We start from the raw sequence: 18,115 nt of genomic DNA on the forward strand, positions 1-18,115 counted from the left end.
GGTCCAGGTGAGGGCCAGGGGGAGCATGGGCAAACCCATTGGTGGCTGAGATGGAGTGAAGTGGGAGGGTTTGCTGGGAGATTACATTTGGGGAGTGAGGGGAGAATCCAGGGTGGCTCTCAGATTTCTGGCTTACGCAAGAGACTGGATCATAGAACCACTTACTAAAATAAGGAATCTTGGAAGAGAAACCAGGTTTTTAGCTTTTTTTTTTTTTTTCTTTTTTGTTCTAGTGATGATACGGAAAAGTCACTTTAAAAAAAAAAGATTTTATTTTTAAATAATCTCCACATTCTGTGTGGGGCTCAAACTCATAATCAAGAGTCACATGCTCCCCCGACTGAGCCAGCCAGGTGCCCCTGAAAAAGTTATTTTTAACCATGTTAAATGTGTGGTGCCTTCAAAAATCCAAGCGGAAGACTTCAGGTCGTCAATCAAATGTACAGGTCGTGAACTTAGAGAAAAACGTCTGGGTTAGGAACATAACTTTCATTGAGTGGCCATGTGCTACGTTCCATTTTATGTACCGTACTCAGAATGCCCGAACAGGCAAACTTATTGCTCTCCTAGCGCTTAGGTTCTGGCTGGAAGAACAGATCGTCAATAAGCCTCCAGTGTGGTAATGTGTTATGGAGTAAAATAAACCAGCGGAAGGGAGGTAGGAAGCGCCGCTGGGGAATGTGGGCATCCCTGACTTTCAGAGAGGTGATTCTGACCTGGAAACAGAGAAGAGCTACCAGAGTCAAGAATAAAACCAGTCATTTCTCAGAGGCCAAGAGAAGAGCATATTTCAGGGCTGAGGAGTTGACCCACATTGCAGGCCCCTGCTGAGGATTGAGCCTGATGTGGGCTCAAACTTATCTTAAAATCTGAGCAGTGTGTAGGGTGCTCCCTTGGTGGTGATAAGGAGGCAGAAACCAGGTTTTATTTTTGCGGGGTGGGGAGGGAGGTTGGAAGAGCAGGTGGGGTACTGAAGAACAGGGGCCCCCAGTAGGCATTCTTTGGGTGAGTTCATTGCTGTGGCGAGAAGGGAAGTAGGGTAGTGGCCGGAGGCGCTTGGAGGTTTGACTTCTGTATGTGTTTTATTTCTAATGAGAGGAAGTTGACTGTATTTAAAAGCCATGGTGGTGGAGCTAGTTTAGGAGAAGCTGAATATGTAAATTAAGAAGAGAGAATAATTGAAATGGTCATTAAAAGTTTACTTTTTCTCTGACCCTGTGCCAAATGCCGTGGCTGCTGGGATGAGCCACAGCATGACTGTGCCCCCAAGAAACTCACCCAGATGTGTAGACCAGCAATGCCAAGATGCTGGGTGGCCCCGAGGAGCATGGGGCAGTGTGCATGGTAGCCCAGCATTGGTCGGGGCTGAGTGCACAGGACGTCCAGCTGTCCCTGTCCCCTGACCCCGACAGCTTACACTGGCTGGTGGATAGTGACCGTGGTGCATAAACAGCAAGCTTGCAGGATTGCCTCCACACCAAGGTTCAGATGTGAAGACAAACGAGCATGACTTAGCAGGCCATCTGGTGATTGAATCTAAAGCTGCAATAATTGATTCTGAGGACGTAGGCCTAAGCGTGCATTGATTTTGGAGCCAACTGGCTAAGTGTTGGCTGACACCCAGGCAGATGCTGCTGTGACTTTCAGATGCTGGTTATAGAATTTGCTCAGACATAAAGGCATTGAGAGATCCTTGGAAAGAGTCCTTCAGTGCCCCAGGGAGCATCACAGTAGGAGGACAGGGATGGGCAGGAGGAAGGGCCTCAGATTGGGAGGCTGGAGTCTGGATTCCATTGCTGGTTCTGCCCTTGGGCTGGATTCTCCCTAAGCCTCCCATTTCCTATCTGTGAAATAGGTTTATAGAATGATATGATTTTCTTTTGGCCCTCGGCCCCCATTTTGAACACATGGATTCTCAGACTTAAAATAGTGGCTCAGAGATGAAAAAGGAAAAGCTGCCTTTTCTAGTGAGGCCTCAGCCTTCCCTTGGGGGTAATCACAGTCCCCAGGCCAACCATACCCTTATCTTGCTAGACTCCCGTTGAACATTTAGTTTATTCAAGTGCTCACCTAGGTTGCTGGGAAGACCCAAATGACCAGCCTATTGCCTATGCCTTCCCACAGCTTGTAGAGGGCAGAGAAGCTAGCAGTATGTGGGTGGGGGTAAGGTGATTTCAAGATGAATAAATAGAAAGTGGACCCTGTGGGAGGCAACAATGGTGTAAGGGCGGAAGGATAATGTGGGGGTGGATGCGTGTTTTTAGTAACAATAACTATGCCAGTTATTGTCATATCTACTACAATGACCCTTTAGAAGAAGAAGGCCGCATGATTAGGTTATATATGAAGAACATTAGGCTCAAGAGGATAAGCAATTTACAAGTGAGCAGAGAGAGAACTTGAATAGAGATCAGATTTCAGAGCTTCCACCGCTTGTCACTACACCAAAGGGAAACATCTCCATGAAGAGGTGACATTTGAAAGGTCATTGAGACACAGGTAGGATTTTGAGATGAAGATGAGGCTTTCGATTCATTTAAAAAATATTAATCGTGTGCCATTAATGCCAAACGCCTTGCTGGAAGCCAAGAGAACACAGTGGTGAGCGATGTACTCTGCAAGCTTAGAGAACCTTCAGTCTCTCTAAGAGAGAGAAAGACACAGAGAGCTGTACCTCTGCACGACAGGTGTCCTTAACAAACTGGTGCAAAATGTTCTGGTGACAGAGGAGGGAGCAATTATCCCTGCTTAGGGTGCCGAGGGAAGAACTCCCAAAGAAGAGACAAAACATATGAGGTCTTGGTGGATGAGAAGCAGAAAGCTAAGTGGGGAAAAATGTCTGAGGAAAAAGAATATTCAAAAAATATTTCTAAGGTCTCCCGGGTGGCTCTGTCATAAGCATCCAACTTTTTTTTTTTAAATTTTTAAAAATTTATTTATGATAGTCACAGAGAGAGAGAGAGAGAGAGAGAGAGAGAGAGAGGCAGAGACATAAGCAGGCTCCATGACCAGGAGCCCGACGTGGGGTTCAATCCCGGGTCACCAGGATCGCACCCTGGGCCAAAGGCAGGCACTAAACCGCTGCGCCACCCAGGGATCCCAGCATCCAACTCTTGATTTAGGTTCAGGTCATGGTCTCAGAGTTGGGAGATAGGGCCCCATGTCAGAGTCTGCACTCAGCACAGCGTCTGCTTGAGGTCCTCTCCCTCTGCCCCTCTTCCTGCTCACACTCTCTCTCTCTCTCTCTCTCTCTCTCTCTCTCAATAATAAACAAAATCTTTAAATATATATATTCATAGATTACCCACTTGGGGCAAGGTTCTATACTAGGACCTCTGAAAATCAACAAATAGGTCTAATCAGAAGGTACTTGTATTTGGCGTGGTGGAAGTCACTGAGCCAATGCCTCCTGACCAAAAAACACAGTTAAGAAAGTGATCAGAACCGTGAACAATAGTGTTCATTTATAGTGAACCTTAGATGCTCACTTCCGTTGCCTGGCTTGATAGTTGTGGCCTCTCTGTAATAAGAGACTCTGCTCCATTTTACAGAAAGTGGAGGGATGAAAGGAGCATCGTGCATGTCCTTGTACTAAGGAAAAATGTAGACTCTAACCCAAGCTTTTCAGTGCCCCCCGCAAAGGAGCGCTCGAACGTTCCTCACACCTTCTCGACATATCTCTATAATTGACCAAACCTACGGTACTGATCACCTGTATAGGTCAGCAGTGCAAGACTCAACAGGTGATACCACAGAGGAAATGATAACCTTTGTTCAAGGAGACACAATGATCATGGTCCTTGTTAAGAACAGGAGCTGTGTTGAGTCTAAGCCCTGTGTGAGCCTTGGATTCTCAATATTCTTGTTGAGTGGTGTGAGCGTGTGTGTGTTGAGGGCTTGCGGTGGATTGAACAATAGCATCTCCTAAATGCTAAGTGGTGTTGAGGAGTCGATGTATGGGATCCGGAGGGGAGAACGTTCATTCTAGGCCGTGGCAGCCGGGGAAAGCTTGCTCCCAGCGAGAGCGTCTGAAATAGGTCAGAAAGATGGAAAGGGAACAGCTCCTGCATCAGGCCCTCGGGCTCCTATTCCCTGAAGTGTCGACACCAAATAAGCAGCTGGCTGCTGTATATGCTCCAGCTGTGCCTGAGACTGGTCCGGCTGTGGGCAGGAGCTGGGGGTGGGGTGGGGTGGGGGTGAGTGGGGGCAAGTGCAGATGAGCAGATGAAGAAGTATCCCAGAGCTTGGTCAGGGTGTGTGGTAGCAGCCCTTCTGTCCTGCACGTGCTGCGTGTGGCATTGAAGGTCAGTTACCAGACTCAGCCAGGGCCAGGTCTGAGTCAAGGTGACCCACAGGGACCCAGATCACCAGTTGAGGCGGGGCTCTAAGGCATGTGGGCCAGCTGGGAGACCCTGGGAGCACTGAGATAGGGGAGGTCTGAGTTGCAGAGGGGAGCCCTGGCCCTGGGGTACTACCCACATTCACACACGGCCAAACCGTGCTTCTGTGGCATTCGGCGCACAGATGTACAGCAGCAGGAGAAGGAGCTGTCGGAGGGAACGGGCGGGGGGGGGTGTGTGCAGGAGCATCCGTGCCCTGGAGGACCAGCTCAGGCCTCTCTGGGCTGCCCCAGGGTTGAGAGGGAGCAGGTGAAGGATGAAAGATGTGGGCTGAGAACACAAACCCTGGCTGCAGCGCCGGGTCTTGGCAAGGATGGCTGGGCTGAGCTGCACAGGCTATGAAGGTGCCGTGTTCAGGTCAACCAGGGGCAGCATTCTGCTAGTGCACAGTCGTCATAGGAGCCGCTGCCCTAAACCTTCCAAGCACCCCACCTATTGGCTAGTTGGCCTGGCCCCTCCCCCAGATCCTCACATTCCCTACAATCCATACTTCAGGGAGCTATGTCTGGCATAGCAGATGGCCTTCAGGGTCCCGCTCATCACTCTTCCTGGCATGTATTCTGATTGGTGGGCAACCGCACTCAACCAACTTGGAATATGCACGCCCCCCCCCAACAACTATAGGTACAGCCCAGGTATATGCCCTAATGAGCAGGATGGAGGAGTCCAGTAGGAGAAAAATAAGGCAAAGGACAGGGTTCAGGTGAGAAGGTGCTATGACTGGAAAGATCTCTGCTCATTCCTGGCTTGGGGAGGGCCAGGGGTTGGGGGACAGCCCTTGGAGGGAGAAGGGGGCTGAGGCTGCTGATCTTTCCAGACTAGTCAGTCCTGGCTCAACCCTGGGCAGTGGGGGTGGCCTTCCCTGTGGAGAAACCTTCCATCTCTGTGGAAGGAAAAGGCAGAGTGACCACCTGGTCTCAGCTGCTCAGCACTGACTGAGGCTGGGTGCTCCCTGCTACTGTGGTAGCAAGTCACAACTGTCCCTGACATCCTGTGGTTTCCCGTTAAGGACAAACCAAGGTCACCATGGACTGGAGAATGGCTCTGTACTCCTTGGAACATCCTGGGGACCATGACTGGGCCTGGGCGTGGTGGCTACAGCTCCCACAAATATTTGATTAGCTGCAATTGTGGCTGTTCTTCGTTCTCCTTGGGAAGCATATGGCTGAGGCAGATGGCTCAGAAAAGTCTGAATCACATAAACAGGGCTCTTTGCCTCCCATTTGCTGTCTCCTAATGACTTACTAACAGAACGGGCTTCAGGATCAGAAGACGGGGCTTGATACCCTCCTCAGAAAGCCCCATGCTGTGCCTTGCAGGCGTACTTGTGCATGCCTTTTGGAGGGGAGCATGGATCGGTGTGGGTGCCGGGCCATTGTGAGGACGTAGCAGGAAACAGAGCCAGCCTCCTGAGCTAGCGGCTCGAGCCTGAGACTCAGCTCACTTCCACAAATGTTTATTAAATACCACTGCCAAATTCTCCGGGATTGGGTCACTTGGAGTTTTGGGCAGGTGCACATTCTATAAATATTTGCCCGGCCTGGACACCTCAGGAAGCACTGGCTCTGTGCTAAGCCCTCCCCTTGACTGCAGTGTCCACACTGATCATTTAGGACCGGTGCATTTAGATTTTATTCTAAGTGTCATGAGAGGCGGTGATACCGGGTTTATACTTTATATTAATCGACTCAAGAGTGGTAATAGTAGAAGCATGTTCAATATTGAGAGAAAATCCCAAAACGACAGAGAAAGGATTAGATTCATCAGAGCCACACTTTGAATGTGAATTTACAGGATTTGCAGATGATTGGCAAAGGAGGTGGGGGGGAGCCAGAGAAGAGGAATCAGAGATGACCAGGAAGCACTGTACTACTAGGGGTAGGAGATGGGGTGGGCAGGGAGCACTTTTGCGAAACTAAAGCAGAGGTCCTACCTTGGATGTGTAAGTTGATGGTATCTGACGTCAAAGGCATAACGTCTTGGGGCTGAGGGATCATGCCCATGATGCAGGAGAGGGACGAGGCCAGCATCACATAGTTGAGAGCTCTCAGCCTCTAAGTGGTATATAAAGTGCGGGAAGGGACTGAGGTCCCCTGGAGAGAGAGAAGAGCCCATAAAGGAAAAGAGACATGGGTCTAAGACTCGGATGGGGGTCTACGCCCCAGAGAGGCAGGGTGCACAGTCAGAGACATCCTATGGGATCGAGGGGGAAGCAAGGTGCTCAGCAATAAAGAGTCATAGTTATTATTATTTTTTTTCTCAGAACTGAAGCTGGGAGCATTAAAAATCTACACCCCCCACCCCCGGATCTCCCAACGAGAAAGCAGGGGGAGTCTCCATGCTTCTTCATCCTTGCGAGCCATGCCCATGGCCCTGGCCCAAGCCTGCATTCTCCCCAGAGCTGAAGGCACCTGAGGATTCCCCCTCGCACATCCCCTGAGCCTTTTACTGGTAGTTGGTAGACTACATGCTGCTGCCTGTGTGGCACCAGCTCTTCTCTGAGCACCTGCTGCTTGTTAGCATCTGTGCCAGATGTTCTCATGGGTCATCTTGTTCAACCTTTCCAGCCCCCAGTTCCTCCAGCCCTCACTTCTTCTGTTCCTCTCCCATCCCCAGTTTAGAGGGGAGGAAACTGAGGCTCACAAGCACACAATGTACAAGTGGCAGAGCCCAGGGCACATCCGTGGCATTGAGCTCAAAAGCATTTCTTGTCCTTGCCGAAGCCGGAGGCCGTGCAGTTGACTCTGCCATGGAAATGCACATGGAAGCACCTGAGCTGGCTGGGTGGGGAGGACAGATCGGAAGGAAACCCAGTGGGTCACTGGCATCTGTTGGAGGCCACATGCTGGCCTTTTTATTTGAGATTATATAGCCATGCATGTTATTGGCTAACAGAGTATTATCAGCTGCTGGCCTTACTGGGCTCCCTCTAATAGGTAGGTCACAATGGTTATAATTAAGTAATTAAGCCTGCTCCGTGGAGATGGGGGAAGGCTCACCGCTGATTTGCAGTGGCAGCGCTTGTTCATTTTCAGTAGGTTAAGTGGTGGTTTTTCTCTGCATTCTTTGATTTAGTTTCTGTAAACATGAATTTTTGCCAGACCACAGTATCTGCTGGGTAACAGGAGTCTTTGTGCGGGATAGGCTAGGAGGCTGACATCCTGGGTGCCGGGACTGCTGCTGGCATTCAGAAACTTCTGAGCGTCCCCCTCCCCCACCTTTCTTTCACCCCACACTCATTAGTCATGAAGTCATGGATTGATTCCATGCCATTTCCAAGCGACTGTTGTATGCACAGCCCACTGTTCTGTCGTTCTAGGATTTCACTTCTTCTTCTACAAAACATAAGTGATGGAGCAGTGTGAGTCCAGGGAGGAGAGAACAAAGCTGGGAAATGTTGGACTAAATGTTGAAGAATATTCCTTGTCTTTGTTGTACCATCACCCGTGACTGGCATTATGTCTACCATATTGCCTGTGTGGTTGTTTAGTTAAACAACACATGAGCAAGTAAACAAACTTAGGGATGAAAGGATGGAGTCTCCGATGGACCGTCTACCATATTTGATGCTGAGGATGTAACTTAACTTCTGTGATCCTGAGCTTCCTCAGGAGTAAAATGAAGACTCTCATACCCAAGGTCAAGTGAGATAAGGGATACAGAGGACTCCAACCGATCCCAGGCTAGCTGCTGTGGAGCAATTTGCAATGGGTGAACAGATTTGTATTTATTATACCTTACAGAGAAGTGATGTTTCCAAACCATGTAGTTAAGAAATAATGACGTCTACGCTCAAACCCAGTTTGTTGTACATAACTTGCCACCTCAGTTCAAATTGTTTACGTAGGCCATATAAGATGCCTAAAAAAAAAATTAAAAAATAATAAAAAAAAGATGTTGTAAATAATGTAGTGTATCCAGAGAGATGAGAAAGGAATTCAGACAAGGAGATGTCTGTGGAAATGAGCAACAAAGGGATGACCCATTCCCTACTCCACAGACAGATGAGCAAGACAGATATACCCCATAAGGCGCTCTGATCATCCATTTCTGAATTCCAGTGTCTCCACCGGACCTGACACATAGAGGGTGATTAATAAGAATTTATTTTTTTTATTTTTTTTAATTTATTTATTTATGATAGTCACACAGAGAGAGAGAGAGAGAGAGAGGCAGAGACACAGGCAGAGGGAGAAGCAGGCTCCATGCACCAGGAGCCCGACGTGGGACTCGATCCTGGGTCCCCAGGATCGCGCCCTGGGCCAAAGGCAGGCGCTAAACCGCTGCGCCACCCAGGGATCCCGATTAATAAGAATTTAATGAATACATGAACATGTCTTATCACAAAAAACACAGAAACCCATTAATCTGGGATTATGGGTAAGGCTCAAACTCCTATCCTTGTCAATTGAAGCGAAGTATTCCATATTCCACGGGCATCACATATTTTAAATAGAAAGCAAGGAAAACATTTGTATTTTTTTCAAATGGCAATACAAATGACAAGTAAAATACAGCCTTTTATCAATGTCACCAAAATAATGTGTTTCAGAAATTGAAGTTACAAGTGCATTTACATCTCTTCAGATATTCCACAGAAGCGCTTTTGTATCTGAATGCCCTGTTAGCAGAAATGCTGACCCGCTTCCCCCATCTCACATTGGCGGAGGAGCCCTGGGCCTACATGATGAAATGGGATCCTCTTTTGAAAGCCAGGTTAGGAAGGATCTGGGTCTGTTTAGTCTCCTGCTACTGGGGCTTTTTCATGGCCACACAAGTGCTCTGGTGAAGAGGGTTCTTTAGAGTGCTAGGAAGCTTGTAGCCTCAAAGGTGAGCTCCTTGCTGGTCCAGGCATCTGCATAGGGTTTGGGGGTCCTACCTCAGGACTTCAGATTACCATTTTTTAGGTGACATTTACATGTTCAAAGCATTGAATGTTGCTATTCAAAGCACAACCTTTGTGCCACAGAACTTTCCAGCTCATAGTGTAACCAAACCAACCCTTCTACTCATGAACCCTTGGGCCATTATGAACATCCAGAGTCATCATCCTTGGCTCCACTGCTCCTCAAGCTACCTTTATTTCTGGAAAACGGTAGTCCTTACCATATCCATATAGTATGTTAACACCTCTTTGGTTGCAGAAAGTCTCTTCCCGGTCCGAAGGGTCTCCCCTTTTCCAAATTCCAGAAAGAGTCATCAACACCTTGGCTGTTTTCTCCCAGGGGTTATACTCTCCCTGCATGGATTGTTTTACTTGCGGTCTTGTGACAGGGGTCTCCAAGGAAAGTAGTAGCTACGGTGGGGTCACACAAGGTCATGTCATACCCCTCTAGCTTGGCAATGAGTGTTACCTGGCCCTACCAGCCAGAACACATGTAGGTGATAGGGGAAGTCACTCTGGTCATTCTCTAAAGAAACAGTAAACATCTGCTACAAGGGAGTTTTCTTTTCTGCCTATTCTTTGAAACTGTTAGAAAAAAATAATAATTTGGCTTCAAGGTGACTTCTTGTCCTTGTTGTTCCTAGAAATAGCCAGAAAATCACTTGGCTTAAAGAATCATTATCATCTTCACCTTACTAGGAAATCTGCTTGGGTTTTGAGAACTTTACAGTTAAATATACTCCTTTACTCCTCAACTCATCAGAATCTCAGATTCATTACGGAAATTAGGCCGGGCATGATTCTTGCTTTATGTAAGCTCAGATTGAATGGAATGCCCAAGGGCCATACAGTGAGAAAGCAGAGGGGCAAGTCTAGGAAAGTAAGTTTGCCTCACTGAACGGGGTCCTTTGCTAAATGATAAGAAAGCCAAGGTCCTGACCTTGAGTTGCTCTTAATGTAACTTGGCTTTTCCACTCCTATGAGCTCTGTTGTGTTGGAGGATTCTCATGTAGGAACATGGCCTGGGTTTGAAGAAATTCAGTGATGGCTTCTCAACATCTTCTTTGGCCAACAGCCCATGTCTCACCCAGCCATCCCCAGACCTGGAGGATTGGAAGGAGTCTCCCAGAGATTTGACTGTTCAGCACAAACCTGACTCTCTGGGGAGATCCTGTGTGCAGGCAGAGCCATGGCCATGTTCTTGGAGTTGAGAATGGGATTCATTCCACAAGTAAATGCCCATGAGAGTGCTGCAGGCTTGGACTCTGGGACAGAGGGTCCGTGTCAGATGGACAGAACCTACACTGTCTCATCTGCACTCACAGGGGCCTCTGGGGCTGGTGAGGATGTGCAGCAGAGAGAAGGTCATCCTTCAAGTTGTAGACATTTAGAGGTAACACAGATATGCAGATTGTCAGTATCACTTGTGTGTGTGTGTGTGTGTGAGGAGCTCAGTAGAGCATAAAAGTCTTTTTACTCTTGCCTTCTGGCCTGAAATTCCAGATTATGATGTTTGAAACTCGCTTCTTGAATGATGGGAGCCATGGAGGAGTCCTTCTACATCTGCCCTATTCTGTTTCCCCTGTTCCTTTCCTCTCCTTTTCCTCTCTGTTCCTTTTTCTTCCTTCTCCTACCTTTTTTACATTACCTCCTCCCACTTAAAGTTCCGGCTGTCCTTTCAGATACTTACATGTAATACCAGCCCTGGCACACACACAAGCAGACAGATGTTTGGGGAGATTCTAGTCTATACCTTTTTATTGGACCACTTGAGTAGAAATCTGGTTACCATCAAGTAAAAATATTCTAAAGAGAGACATGGCTCTTTACCCCACAGCTAAGAAAGAGGAGCATCCCGAATATCCCCAAGGTTTCCAAGGATGGAGAGAACATGCACATTCCTCATCTCTAGGTGCCCAGTGCCTGGTGCACAAAAGGCGGGTGAGCTGCAACAAGTGCTTTCTGTTTGCAAACGAGAACTCTATAAAATCAGCTGGAGAGCCAGTACTAGAAATTCCAGGAAGAGGCCTCGCCAAGAAGATGAAAGTCACATTTCCTTCAGAATGTCAGGAAGAGAGAGCCAAGATAATGGGCAAGGTATCAGAGTGTGCACTGTCATTGTTGGGGGAAGAAGCTGAGTGGTAGCAAAGCAGGCAGGCACTGTCTCAGTGATGCCCACGATCCCAGAGGGTATCTGTGATCAGTGAGCCTTCCTTTGTAAGTAGACACCTGTTTTATGCCCTCCTTAACAGTGATAAGAAAATGACACAGAAAGTCCCATAAGGCATGAGAAATGCATCATCCTGGGCCTAATGGGGCACTTTGGGATTTAGTGATCTTCAAATGCCATGGAGTCCTGTGGTCTAGTTTGTCAATATGCTCAAAGTCAGAGGAGTTTAATCTCCCAAAGAAATGTGGCCAACAGGCAATGCCTGGGTGGCCGCCCAGTTGGGTAAGCATCATACTCATAATCTCAGAGTTGTAAGATCAATCCCCACATGAGGCTCCGTGGTCAGCAGAGAGTCTGTTTGAGATTCTCTCTCTTTCTCTGTCCCTTCCTCCTGACCCCCACTGATGCACACACGCTCTCTCTCTCTCTAAAATAAATTCTAAAAATCTTACAAAATAAAGAAATGTGGTCAGTGGAACTGTATTCAACAGAAAGCACTTAGACCTTTTTCTAAGCACAATTAAAGAGTCTTCCTACTGCATATTGCACATCCAGTATGTGCCTGGTATTAGGATCTTAATTTATTTTATGCTCTTTGTATCTATATGGATCCCAGGAGGTCAGGGTGGATATGACCATTTTTCACGTGGAAAGCTGTGGTTACAAGGGGTGATGTCACTTGCCCAGAAAGGCTGGTGATTGAACTGTTTTGCTGGCTGTCCCTCCTGGTACTAGACGGCTCAGTGCTGCTCTGACCTTCAGAGTCTTTACCCCATCCATCCTCTGCCACAGTGTCGGGCTGGCTGATAGATCAACTAGACCTTGACAGTGATAGAGAAAGGGCTGGTGCAGCAAATAAAAACAGAAGGACATTTGCACACAAGGATCACTTCTATTTAAAAGCCACATCAATTTGAATCCAGTGGGTCTAAATAGGTCTGCATTAGCCTGGTAATTCTATTTCCTTCATGACGAAGTGCAAATTAGAGCAGGAACATCTGAGCAGCCTTGGCAATGACCTGGAATTTTACACATTTGTGTTCTGTCCTCTGAAGCTACAAGGCAGGTGTTGGCTTGGGTGTCACTCTGCACTGGGGGGTAAGAGTGACCCTTTGTTCCTGTTTCCAAGGGATTCTTCAAGCCATCTGAGGCCAACGCATGAGGCATTTAAGCTGAGGCATTTCTTTGTTGGTTGCACTGATTTTTCCTAATATTTTTTGGGCTTTCTTTGCAAACATGCTATTTCATTCCTTCTGTAGTGAGTTACAGAGGACTTACCTTTTGCTAGGAGGTGGGTGCATTTTATTCATTCACTTGAGACTTCTTGGTTGCTAAATAGATAGATGCGAGGATGTATCCACACAATGCCTTGTCGCATAGCAAATACCAAGAGTCCCGCCTCTTTTCCTCTGAGCCTTCATCTGAAGTAAAATCTTCCCTAGCAATTTCTTACAAGGATCAAGGAATTAGGTAACATACAGGAAAGCATGTTGGAAGCTGTAAAGTACCACACGGCTGGTCATTTTATGAGTAGGTAATCATTGCCTTATATTATATAAATATTACCATTATTTATTTTAGATTATTTTTTTTCTATTTTCCCTAGTGTGCAGTTTATGTGTTAAGTGGTTCTGAGAAATTCAGCTGTTCTCTTTCCATAACTCTGCTCAGTGGATGCAGCCAAGTCTCTTGTCATCATAGGATAGATGTGTCTTCCTGAAGTTGAACTCAACTTGCAGACAGTGTTTAGGGACTAGGGTATATTTAGAATGCTTTGGAAGACAAAGAGTCGAACAAGTTCCTTTAAAAACCTGATGTCTAATACAATTAGAATTCACTTACCTAAAACTCAAGACAGAGTGCTTGCCATATGGTACCTGAGGTATAAACAACATTTTCAGGAGAGAGACTCTCTAGGTACTAGGAAGTCCTTGGAGAAGGAAAAGAAGTTTCCGTATTTCTCCGTTCTCCTCTTTCTCCCTGACTTCAGGAGAGGAGATTATGGAAGACCTCATAGTGTAGGGGAACATGTGAGTAGGTGAGAGATTTAGCAGGCATTGATTTTCAGCCAAGGAGTGCCGCATGACCAGATCATACAGTTTGTGAGGGATTGGTAAGGTTCTTCTGAGATGCCAGCCCAGTTCACTCAACAGGAATCTTTATAGGTTGGGATGTCATCCTTCAATGGTTTTAATCTTTGGACACCATACTGTATTTGGGGGCCATTCCTTTCCTTGAGCCAGACTGGCACCTGAGCAAGCTGGAGGGACAGGACAGGACTGGAGTTCATGGGCTCCCGCTGGTTCTTGTTTTTCAGACAGCAGCAGCCTGCACTCAGCCTGCGCCCATGAGAACGTCGTGCACAGCCGGGTCTTTCAGATCTTATACAGGAATGAAGAGGTCCCCATAAATGACGCTGTGATCTTCCGAGCTCATTTGCTCTTAGATGGAGAAAGGGTAAGTCATGGCATCTGCCGCCAGCCACAGGTACATCTGTATCCACTGCGAGGTAAATGGTAAGTGAAGGAGACACCGTAGATTTGCTCTAAAGTCCAACAGGGATCCATGACTTTAGAGAACTCCTGCACTTACTTATTTATTCATTTTTGTACATACTATTTCATTCATATGCCTCCTCCTGCCATATTCCAAGCAGTTTCCCTTAACTAGCTTACTGATGCTTTTATTCATGGTGTATGGACCTGTTTGTTCATCTGTTCTTGCACTCTGTCAAGGAGCCAGTCAGTGGACACCTACTGAGTATCTGCTTTCTGCAGGGCTCTGTTTGGGCCCTTGACTGAGGGACAAGCTGCAGAAGGCAGCAGGAACTCTACCCTCCAGGGATGGGGAATTTAAGAGGAAAACAAGTATAGGAACCACCACCCTGGTGGGTGACATGCACAAGGCTGGCTGTGTGTATAAATAAAGGGCCCCAAGGATGGAGCAATGAGCTCTGTGAGAGGCATTGATGGTTCTACCAAGGAACCAGCTTTGAGAAGCACAAACTGTGAGTTCCTCAGACTAAGAGGTGTAGAAAGAATGCCCCATGCCCCATGCAGGGGGTCAGCATGAGGAAAAACCCATAGACCTTGGGTATCTCATTCCATTTGTTGGAGACTTGATAGAAAATTCTCTATTCCTCAGATTAGCACGTCTCAAAGGAGTATCTGAGGTCTAAGGCATGGCTCTCGGCTCCCCAGTCCCACCTCCGATCTCCAGTGCCACATTCCAGCTGCTCATTTCCTCCTAGAATACCTTTAAACATGTGGAAATGTATTCCCATTTCAAGAAAGTCTGATTAGAGGCGTGTCCCCCACTCACATTCCCTAAGTGGTGTGTGGAATGGTTCCTGCAGGACCAGGCATTACCTTCCTCCTCTCATGCCTCACGGCTTTCCATCCACGTCTTTCATGGTCTAGGTGGTTACCAGGTTCCACTGTGTGGCTGGAGGTGAAAACCTGTCTCTTGTTCTTCAATCATTCACTAATCCATCCATTCATGATTTATTGAGTCCCAACTAGCACCTGCTAGGGGCTAAAGATAGAATAGTGACCAAGAAAATAGCCCTGGTGTCGTGGGGCTTATATTTTATCATTAAACCAATACATTTCAATGTAGTCAAAAAAATAAATCAAGTACATCCTATCACTGAGTGTCCCACTGTTACATGCTCCGCGTACTCATCTATAAGAGGCACCTAAAAAGTCCATAAGAGTGGGACCTGGCACCCCTGTTGGAGGTCCTGTGAGGCTACCCTGGACCCAAAGCGGAAGAGAATTCACGGCAGGTCCCCTCTGCAAGACTTCTCCTGCTTCACCATTGTCCAGAGCCAAGCTCCTACACAACCTTCACACAAGCTAGAGATTATTCCCTGGAGGGGAATAGACAGAGGAGGCCTCCCTGAGAAGTCAACATTAAGCTGAGACCCCGGTGCTGATGATCCAGGCATGCCAGGAGCTCAGGAGAATGCGTCCCCAGAGGAGGGCACAGCAAAGATGAAAGCTGTGAGGTGGGAATGAGGTGATGTGTCCCAGCAGAAGCGATAAAGCCAAGGTGACTAGCACAGTGAGTGGAGGGAAGGAGCAGGAAGTGAAGTTAGAGAGGTAGATGGGGCCACACTTGGTGTTATGGGACCCGGGAGGGAAGGCAGAGCTTATTCTTGGGTTACGGGGAGCCATTGATTTTGCCAGAAAGGTTGAAGGGCATGATGTTTGTCTTAGATTTTGTTCCCCACCCCCCTTCAGTCTATGGGCTTCTCAGGGCTGGAGTTTCCTCTGTCTTTGCAACACCAGTGCCTGCCATGGGACTCCATGTATGACACCCGATGCGTGTGGGCAGATGGGACTTAGTTGGTGAATGAACAGCTGAATTTGGAAGCCCTCCTTTTAGGGGCTTTGTAACCCCCTTCTTTCCAAACAGAAACGGATATCCCCAGTGTGCCCTGTTACCCTTCAGTTACTCTGAGCCCCGGCTCCTCTGTGCCATCACAGTGACTATGAACACTTGATCTGTAATTGCAATCAAAGAGACCCAAACCAGCTCCTGTTAGCTGTGCTGGCTGTCTTCTGACAGCTGGCGCATCACCCTTCTCTGCCTTTCCCACCTGCTTTGGATGCCAGAGCGAATTGCATCCTTACCTTCTGGTTTCTGTTTGGGCTCAGCGTGTGAGAGGCCTGGTGGTGACTGGAGGAAGGGAGGAGAGTGTGGCCAGAGACTCCTTCCATGCTGGCTCAGAGAGGGCTGCCTGTCCCATGTGCTGGAGCCTGCTTAGGCTAGCTTGTGAGAGCCAAAGGTACACGTCTCTTTCTAGCTCCTCATTCAAGGATGTCACATGGGTGGCTGTAAACCAATTCTGGTGGGAATATTTACACCATTTGCACCGGAGGAATTGGCAATACTGCAAATTAGGGTTTTAAATTTTCCTTCTGAGAGCCAGATGTTAAACATTTAGCCAACATCTCAGCTTAAGGCAAGGGGCTCACTTCATGTAGCTTTCTCTCCAGTTCTGATAACCACTCCCTCGGCCTGCTTCTCCTGGTCCAGGGTAGCACAGATGTCCTGCTGACCAGCCCTGCCACACTGGCCATCCTCTCTGGTTTTCCATAATCCTCCCCACACCATTGTGAATCATCCCTTTCCTGGGATGAACGAATTATTCATTCTGAGTGGATCATCTGCTCCCTTCCCAAACCCAGTTTAGGAAGAGATCCCTGAGGCTGTTTTGAGTTGTTAAGGAACTCCAAATTAGGCTGTGCACTCACACTTGGCTTGCCCAGATTCTGGCAAGAGAACATCACTTTACCTCTCACGGGCCATCATCCTTTGGCACGTTGACCTCAAAGCCATTCCAGGCAGCAGTCATGTTGGGAGGCTGGGTTTGGACATTGCTCAGATGTCTTGGTCATCTTCCATCTCAATTCCAGCACTCGCTCCTGCCCCTGCAGTTGGTAGACTTTTCCAACACCCAAGTTTAGCTCGTGTGAGGTTGTAACAAGCCTTGGTTTTAAGATTGAACAGGGAGTCCATGTGACCGTACATATTGCTTCCTTCTTCTGCCAAGTCATTCATCTCTATAAGCTAATAATTTATTATCGTGTTGAGGTAATCCATACAGCAGCAAACAATGCTGCAGTTAATCATTATATCCATATCAGTGACAATTAAAGTTAGTTAGATATGTCCATAAAAATTGTATATCAAGAATGGATACATTAGCTCTTTCCCAGGGAATATCTGTCTGTGTTTGGCAGCCAAAGCACTTCCAATAGCCACTTGGCCAGAGTTCATGTTCCTGGGTGCGCACAGCCCGTCATTGTGAACAGCAGACACTTATGTAATGGCTTCGCATCAAGCACACTATTGCACGAGCTTTGGGAAATGCAGATATGAAGATTTTGCCCGCACCGTGAGAGCACGGGTCAGTGCAGGACGGGACCATGGACAGAAGCCATTGCTGCTTAAGGCATAAGATGGATGTTTTCACGATAGTTGCCAAGAGTGAGTGTAGAAGTGGGATGACTATTTTATTTATATACACTCTGCAATCACTCAGAGGATTTGGGAAGGCTGACAAAATGCATGGAATAGTAAAAGAAAAAAAAAACAATAACAACAACAACAGCAGAGTGAGCCAGAGTAGAGGAAAAATACAAAAAGGGGGCAGAAACGCCTGGAAGCCTGGGATGAATGTCATAGACCAAAATATGCAAGCATGGCGCTAAACGTTGCTAATGGCAGCCAACACATCCAGCCCTCAGCTTCCCAGCAGCCAAGGCAAAAAGGACAATTACTAACAGCAAGGTGCTTTGTGCCCTGAGGAGGATGAGGAACAGATTATATCGAAAAGCGTTTATCAATCAACAAGGTTGCATTTTTATAGGCTTAAAAATGAAAAGCATCCCTCAACGGGGGATTCCGTACTGTACTCACACCACAGAACCCCCACAGTACTTGTTCAAAATGCAGCTACTCAAGCCATCCCAGACCTAGTGAGTCAGGCAGAGGGGACAGGGAGTTGATATAAAGAATTTTGAATTTGTACAGAATGAGTGGAATTTCCGCAGGAGGCTGTGAAGAGCTTTCGAGACCAAGGGTAGCGTGTTGAGTGCAGGGAAATGCAGCGAAGTAGATGGCAGATCTGGGGAGGAGAGCGTCGTTTCC

At 47.4% G+C, this 18,115-nt stretch overlaps 1 protein-coding gene across 1 annotated transcript in view; it reads left to right on the forward strand.

Annotated features, from left to right (window-relative positions):
- The first annotated feature begins 1,305 nt into the window (after positions 1-1,305).
- Positions 1,306-18,115, forward strand: part of FAM135B (family with sequence similarity 135 member B) — a 111,684-nt gene continuing 94,874 nt past the window's right edge. Inside the window, exons 1-2 of the mRNA XM_041769449.1 lie at positions 1,306-1,441; positions 13,773-13,912. Coding sequence (XP_041625383.1) covers positions 1,306-1,441; positions 13,773-13,912 — 276 coding nt within the window. The remainder of the gene's footprint in view (positions 1,442-13,772; positions 13,913-18,115) is intronic.

The sequence above is a fragment of the Vulpes lagopus genome, chromosome 9, assembly GCF_018345385.1.
Source record: "Vulpes lagopus strain Blue_001 chromosome 9, ASM1834538v1, whole genome shotgun sequence".
NCBI lineage: Eukaryota > Metazoa > Chordata > Mammalia > Carnivora > Canidae > Vulpes > Vulpes lagopus.